Genomic DNA, 11,929 nt, shown 5'->3' on the forward strand with positions numbered 1-11,929 from the left:
TGGTGGTGGTGGTGGTGGTGGTGGTGGTGATGATGATGATGATGAGGAGGAGGAGGAGGAGGTTGTGGTGGTTGTGATGAGAAAGATAGAGATTATGATGATTGTGATGATGATGGTGAGGAGGAGGAGATGAGAGAGAGGAGGAGGAGGAGAAGGAGAAAGAGGAACAAATTTTTAATGATGAGGCGGAAGAGGAGATGATAATGATGATGAAGAGGAGGAAAAGGAGAACGAGGAGGAAGAAGAGGAGGAAGAGGAATAGAAAGTTAAGGATAATGATGAGAATTATGATGATGATTATGATGACAATGAAATACAACGCCACAAATCGCAATGGTGGTGGTGGCACTTAGTGTATACCTAGCCAAAGAATAAATAAATAGATAAATGAAAATAAATAAATAAAAGATAAAGAAAATCATACGAATAGAAATCATGCACTCTCTCTCTCTCTCTCTCTCTCTCTCTCTCTCTCTCTCTCTCTCTCTCTCATTAGCGCTTTTCATGGCTTTTGTACTCGATAAATGATATACCACACTTCGCTATCAGTACTACTAGCCTGCCAATTGTGACTGACTGCATACACACACACACACACACACACACTACATATGCGTATCAGTGAATTCTTGGTGCGTAGTTAGTTGGCAGGGAGTATGAGGGGCAGGTGGGTGGAGGTGGGTGGGGGGGATAGAACAGGAAGGGAGAGGGGAAGTGGTGGTGGGAGGTGAGGTGGAAAGGGATAGCGGGGTGTAGCTTCCATGTGTTATCTTTATTGGCCACCAGGAGAGAGTGCTAGAATAGGTAGTCTCTCTCTCTCTCTCTCTCTCTCTCTCTCTCTCTCTTTGTCTTTCACACACACACACACACACACACACACACACACACACACGTCTTGGATTAATGTTCCGTGGTGAATCTGGCAACGTAACGGTTCAGTGTATGACTCGAGTCAGCGCGGGTTAGTCTCACGTGAAAATAAAGGCCATTGAATATAAGTACGTCCCCTGGAGATCTTATAATTACATCTCATCCTTAATTCACTTATTCTTCTACATACTAAAGAATGCTATAGATATTTCCCGCACTGTGAGACCGTGGACATTTGTCTCAGCTGCGTGAAGAATACTCCAAACAATTGACTTCCGAACTGAGACACTGAATCTGTAACTCTCAGCCGCCTTAGTCCTGCTCGCCTCGCCACTGCCGCGTAGTTATGTCAAGACAGCGGGTCGCGTACTAGTTTCCTTAGTACTTGTGCGTCCGTGTCAATACCATGTGCTGTAAACTTCTGAACGAAGTGAGATACTCATTCAATTTTGCTCGCCTCTCCATTATCTCGTGGTGACGTAAAGATGACGGCCAGTGTGTTAGTTTCCCCGGTAATTGTGCCTCCGTAACATTACTGTGTGCTGTGGTCGTGAGAACTGCGAGGCGGAGGTGTAGACTGTGCCGTGGAGAGCCGCGGGGTGTTGGAATCGCCTTGAAGGCGTCATATTCCCTCCCTGCTCTTCCCCGTGTCTTCCTGTCGATGTTGGTAATGTACTAGTCATTATTTTGTGTGCATGTGTTTTGTTTATTTATTATTTGTGCATAAAGGAACTGAAAGGTTAACAGCCTGGCGTGTTTTTGGTAACCCATATTTTGCTTACTTGTTCAGTCATTTGTTTGTTACTTGCGCATAGAGGAAGTAAGGAAGGTAATAAGCTGCAGTGTTTCTGATCACCCTGTGTTCTGCGTATCTGTTTAGTCGTTGTTTATTATTTGTGCATTGAGAAACTAGTAGGAAACAGGATGCAGCGTCTCCAATCACCACTTGTCAACCTTCTCTTTGCCTCAACATTTCAATTGTCTCCTTGTTCATGTTCATTTTGATAGAGTCACTGTTTCGTGCAAGTGTTTAGTTAATGTTGTTGTTGTTGTTGTTGTTGTTGTTGTTGTATCTGCGCACAGAGGAACTGCTAGGCTACAGCGTCTCAGATCACCCATAATCTTCCCCTTTCTTTCCCTGCCCATCACAATCTTAGCTTATTTCTTAACAATTGAGGTTTTCCATGCTGGTATTATCGTTACTTCAGTGATGCTACGGATGTTTTCAAGCCACAGCTTTGACGATTTGTTCAGATGAAGTTTGTTTTATTCACTAGTCGTTTGAAGTTCTTGATGTCCTAATAGCCACTGGTCTTATGATTTTTTTTTTTTTATAGCTAAATGGTCGTAAGCTTTTAATCTGATAGCTTCTTAGAGTTTGCATTATTATCTTGTGTTCTGATGTGTGTGTGTTATCATGTAGGTAACTAAGAAGATGACAAATAGCGCTAGATTCCGTACAGGCTCTTAAGAGCTTACTTAAAACAAGTGAAGCTACAAAAATGTATCAGACTTAACGTGGCAGTCAATGTACAAACGTATAAACTGAACTTACATAATATTATTTCCACCTATCCCCACTCATGAATATTCCCAATACTGTAAAGTTCCCTATTGACTGTGCACTGCCAACTGCTGAGTGTCTACCATTGAGTGGCGGGGGAAGCAGGGCGAGGGAGGGGCAGAGCTTGGGTAGCGTGGCTCAGGCAATGCAGTGAGCCCCGCAGATCCCACTTGAGCGAGGCAAAGGACGCCTCTCTTGCCTCGCTTGCTGATGGAAGATCCGCTCTCATTCCTGTCATGACCTGAGGGATTATAAAACATAAATGCCCTGCGGGTTAACTCAATTCACCGCTGTCCCGGAACAGAGAGAGAGAGAGAGAGAGAGAGAGAGAGAGAGAGAGAGAGAGAGAGAGAGAGTTTTCTGAATAGACGAGAAATTTGAAGAACTTGATAAGGCAGACAGAGATGCCGAGACAGAGAGAGAAATGAACAAATCGACAAAGAATAATCATATGTATTTATGCATTAAACGAAAAAAAAGTCCCATCACTAAACATCGACCCTAACCTAATTACTCACTCACTCACTCACTCATTCGATCGCTTAACATAAAGAGAGGAACAACATAACCTAACCACACATTCGATCGCCTAGCACACACACACACACACACACACACAGAGAGAGAGAGAGAGAGAGAGAGAGAGAGCGTGCGCCAAGTGAAGCCAAGCGAAGGCGAGCGGAGCCACTTCAATCATTCAGGTTGGAAGAAAACGAGCTCTCGAGTAAATAAATCTACTGACTCAAGTGAAGGAGACACTGAAGCAATCGTGAGACTGTTGACTGAAGATAATTGGCAAGGAAAGGCAAGGCAATGTTAGCTTACTTCAAGATAGGTTAAGGTCAAGAAAGTTAAGTTAGGTTATTTATTAGGGTTAGATGTCAAGAAACGAGAGAGAGAGAGAGAGAGAGAGAGAGAGAGAGAGAGAGAGAGAGAGAGAGAGAGAGAGAGAGAGAGAGAGAGCCCCTTCATGAGTAGCTTAGGGCACACAGCGGGATGGAGGAAATTGCTTCATTTTCTCTCTCTCTCTCTCTCTCTCTCTCTCTCTCTCTCTCTCTCTCTCTCTCTCTCTCTCTCTCTCTCTCTCTCTCCAAGTTTTGTACATCTAGCCCCAATGCCTAAGCTATCTTAACCTAATCTTGCCTAACCTATTTTAACTTCACTTAACCTATCCTAACACAACTCTAGGCAGCCTATCATGACGTATCTTATTAACCTAGCCTACCTTAACCTAATCTATTCTAATCTTACTTTACATTACTTTTACCTTACCTTACCTTACCTTACCTTTATTAACCTTACCTTACGTAACCTAACCTAACCTAACCTAACCTAACCTAACCTAACCTAACCTAACCTTACGTAACCTAACCTAACCTAACCTATCCTATCCTATCCTATCCTATCCTGTTCTATTATATCCAAACCTTACCTGGCTTTACATTTCCTAACCTACCTGACCTGACCTAACCTTACCTGACCTTACCCAACGTAACCTTACCTGACCTCTCTCTCTCTCTCTCTCTCTCTCTCTCTCTCTCTCTCTCTCTCTCTCCCTACACGTGTCTTCCTTTCATCTTTAATGCAATCTCTTGTTTCTGGACACAAAAGCAACTTTTTTTCAACTTTTATTGCTTCAATCAGTGGAATTCATTACCACAACTTGATTACTTTTTGTTCCTTTCTACTTATTAATTTACCTGTTGACTGGCTGGTTGGTTGGCTGGCTGGCTGGCTGGTTGGCTGGCTGATTGACTGACTGACTGACTGAATGAATGAATGAATGAATGAATGAATGAATGAATGGATTATTGGCTGACTGATTAACTAATATAAAGAGAGAGAGAGAGAGAGAGAGAGAGAGAGAGAGAGAGAGAGAGAGAGAGAGAGAGAGAGAGAGAGAAGGAGGAATTGGAAGGGAATATGAATGTCTGGGGATTAAAAGAGGGAAGTGTAGGAAAGGGAGAAGAGGAAGAGGAGGGAGGGAGAGAGAAGAAAAAAGGCGTCGTAGGGGAGACATGAATAAATAAGAGGGAAGAGAGGGAGACAAGGGCAGAGGAGGGAGAGGAGGAAAGAAAGGGAAAGAGTGTACTAGTTATTATTGTGAACTTGAAGAAGAGGAGGAGGAGGAGGAGGAAGAGAGCAAGAAAAAGAAGAAAAAGAGCAAAGAGAGGAGAAAGGGAAAAGGAAAATTTGAATTAGAAATCATGGAACTTAAATACCATACACACACACACACACACACACACACACACAGAGAGAGAGAGAGAGAGAGAGAGAGAGAGAGAGAGAGAGAGAGAGACTTCCTCGAACCACACACACACACACACACACACACACACACACACACACACACACACACACACACACATTAGAAATAATTTATTCACTCTACAATGAAAAAAAATATGAAACATACATCAGTGTTACTATTACTACTACTACTACTACTAATACTACTTCTACCACCACCACCACCACCACCACCACCACTATCACCACCACCACTACCACCAATACCCCAGTAACACTTGTAATACAAACCCGAACAAACAACAACTCTTTTCACTACACTACATCAGAAACCCACTACACACAACACACAATCGGGATAATTAAGCCTCCCAGGGTACAGCTTAGCCAATACTTACCCCTTGAATTTAGTCCCTGATGGTCGGAAGCTTCGCCCATCGTCACGTGCCTCGCCCTTCATAAAACTGGGAAGGTTGACAAAAAGACCGATAACTAGAGAGGGCAGGGATTACCGTCATTAATGCTACTGGGCTGGAAGAATAGGGAGGGCGGTATCTTAATTGTTGGCAAGATGGTTGATTTGATGGAGTAAAGATTGGATTAGGTGGGAGAGAGCAGACAGTGGCCGGTTTGTTTACGTCGGGTGAGAGAGACTGGCTAATTATTGAGTGTGGTTAAGTAGAGTGAATAGAGGAGACTCGCTGGATGGAAGAGACTATAGCTAGTAAATTAGTTGGGATAGGAAAGACATTATTTATTGAAGTGGAAGAGAGGAGAAATACTAGGTAATTAAATTCGAAAAAAAAAAGAAATATTTGCTTGTCAGAAAGGTGAGATTAAGGAGTCATTACCTCGTTACATCGAACAGAGGAGAAAGTAGATAGAGGATAGAAGAGACAGTGAGTGGCTAGTTAGATGGGATACAAGAGGATGGTCAGTTAATTACATGGGATAAAAGGAGAACATGGCACTTTAATATTTGGACAGTTAATTGCGAATTAAGTGGAACGAAAGAAACAATGGCTAGATAATTGGGATCAGGGAATGGCAAAGTAAGGTATGATGGAGAAAAAAAAAATAAAGAAGAGAAGGAAGAGAAGAAGAACAAAAATACATAAAAAAATTAAATAACTAAATGAAACCTCCGGCAAGGCACACTGGATGCAGCTGGACAAATTCACGCAACTGCAACAGAATCCACAGCAACATTACAATCATTATTTACCTTCTCTTTATGCCCACGTGGAAATGTATTGAAACTGAGACGATGCATAGGAAAAGGAAAGTAGTATTCCATATGTAGATTGATTCCATAAGTTGTGGTGCGCGAGTGTTCATTCCTGGCTGACCATGAGGCGACCAGCGCTGAGAGAGGAGTCTTTATTGAACCTCCTTGGCGAAAAGCGACCGAGGTACAAAAGAGAGGACGGTGAAGGACACGTGTTTGTGTACGTTTCCAGCAACACCGTGGAGGTTCAATTATAATGTGATGCCATAAGAGGGTTTTACTGTGTGTAGGATGTTGGATTTTACGATGTTTATGTTTGTTTTTATTTTATCATCTGTGTGAATGTAGTGACACGTGTGCTTGTATGTTGACAGTAATGATGCCTCTATTTCATTATAAACTGGATGACACACCAGGAGTTAAACTTCTTAAGGTAGAGGATTTTACTATTTATTTATTTATTTATTTATTTAATTATTTATTTATTTATTTTATCATCTGTGTGAAGTAGTGTGACAGTAATAACGCATCTGTTTCATTATAAGCTGGGTGACACAAGAGGATTTAAAGTTTATAAGATGGAAAATTTTTGCATTTTCATTGCCAAGGAATTAAAAATCATGTGAGTGTATCCAAGGACACGTTGTCTGATACGCTTTCACAAATAACATCCGTTTCGTTACAGTCTGGAGAACACAAATGTTAGTGTTCATAAGAAATGTTTATATAATCAAGTAGTTCAAGATCTTTTTTTTTCTGTAAGGGGGCACTGGTGAAGAGCAACAAAGGGAGAAACAAAGGCCCATTCATGTGCCAATCCCTAAAGAAAGTTATTAAAAATATAATCCAAAATTGTATGATGTGTCTTGAAACATATCTCCTCAAAGACATTCATTCATGGGGAGTGTGGCGTGACAGAAGCAGGCAGGCAGCTCCAGAGTGGTTATGTCTCCTCAAAGACATTCATTCATGGGGAGTGTGGCGTGACAGAAGCAGGCAGGCACCTCCAGAGTGGTTATGTCTTCTCAAAGACATTCATTCATGGGGAGTGTGGCGTGACAGAAGCAGGCAGGCAGCTCCAGAGTGGTTATGTCTCCTCAAAGACATTCATTCATGGGGAGTGTGGCGTGACAGAAGCAGGCAGGCAGCTCCAGAGTGGTTATGTCTCCTCAAAGACATTCATTCATGGGGAGTGTGGCGTGACAGAAGCAGGCAGGCAGCTCCAGAGTGGTTATGTCTCCTCAAAGACATTCATTCATGGGGAGTGTGGCGTGACAGAAGCAGGCAGGCAGCTCCAGAGTGGTTATGTCTTCTCAAAGACATTCATTGATGGGGAGTGTGGCGTGACAGAAGCAGGCAGGCAGCTCCAGAGTGGTTATGTCTCCTCAAAGACATTCATTCATGGGGAGTGTGGCGTGACAGAAGCAGGCAGGCAGCTCCAGAGTGGTTATGTCTTCTCAAAGACATTCATTCATGGGGAGTGTGGCGTGACAGAAGCAGGCAGGCAGCTCCAGAGTGGTTATGTCTCCTCAAAGACATTCATTCATGGGGAGTGTGGCGTGACAGAAGCAGGCAGGCAGCTCCAGAGTGGTTATGTCTTCTCAAAGACATTCATTCATGGGGAGTGTGGCGTGACAGAAGCAGGCAGGGAGCTCCAGAGTGGTTATGTCTCCTCAAAGACATTCATTCATGGGGAGTGTGGCGTGACAGAAGCAGGCAGGCAGCTCCAGAGTGGTTATGTCTCCTCAAAGACATTCATTCATGGGGAGTGTGGCGTGACAGAAGCAGGCAGGGAGCTCCAGAGTGGTTTCATCCTGGGACACTTGTTCTGATACGTTTTCAGTAACATTGTGATCTGGATGCCACTAAGGGTTTAAAATTTGCGATATATTTTCTTCCATAATGAAGTTATAAATTATATTGAGTTAAACATCCGCCATGATTTACTACATCTTTCTTATATTCTGACTAATTATAGAGGATTTGTTCTACGCATTCTGTTATATTCTGACTAATTATAGAGGATTTGTTCTACGTATTCTGGATAAAGGATGTGAGGAAGTTCAGAAATTTATTGTGCAGAAAGGATTAAACGCTTTCTTTCTTCAATAATGCGAGTGTTGTCAAGCGGCACAGAGTTGATGAAGCAGGTGAGGTACAGTGCTTGTTAAAGTACCACTGGAATCATGAAGTCCTTCACAGAAGGAACAAGATAGGTAATTGAGCTGTTAATGCCGAGTCATGAGGGAGCTTAAAAAAAAAAAGGCACATTTATGGGTGGGGATGATAGGTGGAAAAAGGTAGGTGTGCTTCATACAGGGACTGATACGTGTACACTTGATGGCTTCTTGCACCTTGCCTTTTGTTCTTGTGAGAGAGAGAGAGAGAGAGAGAGAGAGAGAGAGAGAGAGAGAGAGAGAGAGAGAGAGAGAGAGAGAGATCAATATAACTAAAGGTGGTGTTGAAGAAAATTATAATCCTGAAAAGAGTTCCAGAGTTTGCTGCTGAAAGAGGTGGAATAGTGGATGCATTTTTTAAAATTCTTGCGTTAGTGAGTTGAACAGTCAATTCATAAGAGTAAAATGGAAGTTATTAGGTATGTGAAAACACGATATCTCATGCATTGATAAAGTGGACATAATATGACCAAAATAAAAAGTAGAAAATCGTTAAGAGATGGAAATTCGACGTCAGACAGAGGATTCTTAAGTTTTCCAGTGAATGGTGAGAGTGAATATACCGGTGAACTCTTGCGCTAGTAAGGTGCACAGAATATAGGTAGAAATAAGCATAAAATCATAGTGCTGTGGGAATACAGCATCAAACAGAATTCCTGAGTGTGCTAGTGAAAGATGTGAGAGTCAAGATACTGCTTAACTCTTGCATTAATAAGATGGACAGAATAAGAATAAATACAAAGCCGTAGGGACGTGGAAATAAGATGCCAAAGAGAACTCCTGAGTGTGCCAGTGACAGAGTGAATGCATTGTTTAACTCTTGCATTAGTAAGGTGGACAAAACAAGAATAGACATAAACTCGTAGTGATATACAAGTACGATATCACAGAGGGAATTCCCCAAGTTTATCAGTGAAAGAAGCCACTGATGTTAACACACGAATCATTGTTTTCTGAAGAGGAATAACTACGAGAAGGCAATAACACTATTGCACCCCTCACTGACGGGCTTAAGCTGTTTTTCAAATATAAAGGTCAGTTTGTGAGTGTAAGGCACACCTCAAGCGGCTCTCTCGTAACTGATGGAGCGAAGAAGATTACTGACTCACAGATGTACAACAATGTGCGCTCAACTTTACAATAAAGGGAGAGTTTACCGCTTGTAAAAAAAAATGTTCTGGAATCGGACAGACATACATGATACAGCATTATAATACGTAGATTATAAATGTACAGAGGGTGATTCGTAGATACCAAGGCAGATAGGCAGACAGATAGATACATACATACATACATACATAGAAAGATAGATAGAGAGATATATAGATAGTTTAAAAGATTCCCTACACCACACAATCACACAAGAGACGCACTACACACTACACTACACACGCGAGAGAGAGAGAGAGAGAGAGAGAGAGAGAGAGAGAGAGAGAGAGAGAGAGAGAGAGAGAGAGAGAGAGAGAGAGAGAGAGAGATAAGCAGTGCTCTTTTCCAGTTTCTTGGATGAAAATACAAAATGTAAAACTTAATTCATCTCATAAAATGTGCCAGAGAAGAAGAAAGGAACATTTTGAAATTTTCATGAGAAAATTGTAGCCTGACGTCAGCCAAGTGAATGAAATGTGCGAGAGAGAGAGAGAGAGAGAGAGAGAGAGAGAGAGAGAGAGAGAGAGAGAGAGAGTTAGGGGGTGGGACTCTCTCTCTCTCTCTCTCTCTCTCTCTCTCTCTCTCTCTCTCTCTCTCTCTCTCTCTCTCTCTCTCTCTCTCTTTCTTCTCCCACCTTATAATATCTTCCTATTATTCGTTGTTCACCTGATCTCCTCCTTTTTCTTTCTTCAACTTTCCTCATATCCTTTTCCTTTTTATCAATTATTCCTCATCGATTCCCTTCATCACTTTTTCTCCCAATCCTTCCTTTATTATTTTCCTCACTCCTTCCCTCTCTCCCTCCCTCCTCCTTTCTTTCTTTCTTTCTTTTCTTACTTGCTTATTTTCATTCCTTCTCCATTATTTTCATCTTATTATTCCTCCTCCTCCTCCTCCTCCTCCTCCTCCTCCTCCTCCTCCTCCTCCTCCCTCAAACATGACATTAATACTGTATTTTCTTTCCTACGAGATCAGCTTTTTTTTCTTTTATTATTCCGCCAAGTGTAATTTCTCCATTTTCTATGAAGACCGGCTAGAGATTAGAGATACCGTTTTCTTTCTTCATGTGAGAGAGAGAGAGAGAGAGAGAGAGAGAGAGAGAGAGAGAGAGAGAGAGAGAGAGAGAGAGAGAGATGACACAATACAAGTAATAAATGCCCTCAAAAATAAAAAAGGACATATTGACGAAATACCTATCCATATAATAAAACAATATAATACATTATTTTCCACACCCCTCACAATCCTTTTTAACCAATCAATTAGCACAGGAATGTTTCCAGAAAAATTTAAACTTGCTAAAATTATTCCAATACACAAAACCGGTAACAAAACTGATCTTTGTAATTACAGACCCATCTCTATATTATCAAATTCCTCAAAAATATTTGAATCTTTAATGAAATGTCAACTTATGCTATACTTGAAGAAAAGAGATATTTTAAATAATAGGCAGTTTGGCTTTAGATCAGGATTAAACACCTTTGATGCCATAAACACCTTCACGACAGACCTTTATACTGCACTTAACAAAAACAAATCCATACTTTCAGTCTTTATAGATTTCAGTAAGGCATTTGACACAGTCCAATCCAGTATCCTCCTTGATAAAATGTACCACTATGGTGTCCGGGGTTGTGTCCATGATTGGTTTCGATCATATTTAAATAACAGACAACAGTACACCATTTTCAACAACACCTCCTCATCCTCAACTAAACCTGTAGAATTAGGAGTACCTCAAGGAAGTATACTGGGTCCTATCCTTTTCCTTATATACATCAATGACATCTCTAACATTTCTGACACTCTCCACACTATACTATTTGCAGATGATGCCACATTCTATTTGATAGGAGAAAATCCAACAGAACTAATTAATAAGACAAATATAGAACTTCAAAAATTCTCAAACTGGTGCCTGGCTAATAAACTTACAGTTAATACCACAAAAACTCATTATATTCTATTCACTAAGACTATTACCATACACCAACCTCTACCCAACCTAACCATACTAAATGAAAGTATCTTACAAGTAGACAAAATAAAATTCCTTGGTGTAATTTTTGACAAACACCTAACTTTTAAGCACCACATCTCCAATCTCTGTCTACGGCTATCCAGAATCATTCCCCTACTTCTCAAAGTAAAACACTTTGCCCCAATTAAAATTCTTAAATGTCTGTACTATGCTCATATATACCCACACCTTACCTATTGTAATCCTATCTGGTCCCAAACCTACCCTTGTCATCTATCCCAGGTTAATATACTTCATAAGAAAATTATTAGAATATTAACAAACAGTGATTTTAATGAACATACTCAACCATTATTTAAAAGTCTCAATATCCTAAACCTTGCTGATTTATCTCAACTCTCCATTGCATCATTCATGTACAAAACATTAAATTTAAGTAACTACAATACACAACCTTTACACAATTACCAAACTCGAAACCAGTATTCACTTTACATTCCCAGACCTAATTTAACACTGTTCAAACACTCCACCATGTATGTAGGACCTAAGATTTGGAATTATTTACCAGGTGATATAAAACAATCAAAGAGTCTATCCTGCTTCAAAACAAAATTAAAGAGTCATTTGTTATACGCTTATTAGTTATACACATGTTATACGCATGTTATATGTTATACGCTAGCTCATCAGACATTACCCTC

General features: G+C 40.9%; 1 protein-coding gene across 4 annotated transcripts in view; it reads left to right on the forward strand.

Annotated features, from left to right (window-relative positions):
* The first annotated feature begins 1,211 nt into the window (after positions 1 to 1,211).
* Positions 1,212 to 11,929, forward strand: part of LOC135091525 (uncharacterized) — a 72,422-nt gene continuing 61,704 nt past the window's right edge. The window contains exon 1 of one of the 4 annotated variants that reach the window (XM_063989267.1): positions 1,212 to 1,537. In XM_063989267.1, the coding sequence (XP_063845337.1) occupies positions 1,532 to 1,537 (6 nt within the window). In that variant the 5' untranslated portion in view covers positions 1,212 to 1,531. The remainder of the gene's footprint in view (positions 1,538 to 11,929) is intronic. The other 3 variants (XR_010262541.1, XR_010262542.1, XR_010262543.1) reach the window with 3 other exon arrangements.

The sequence above is a fragment of the Scylla paramamosain genome, chromosome 37 (assembly GCF_035594125.1).
Source record: "Scylla paramamosain isolate STU-SP2022 chromosome 37, ASM3559412v1, whole genome shotgun sequence".
In the NCBI taxonomy this organism is placed as follows: domain Eukaryota; kingdom Metazoa; phylum Arthropoda; class Malacostraca; order Decapoda; family Portunidae; genus Scylla; species Scylla paramamosain.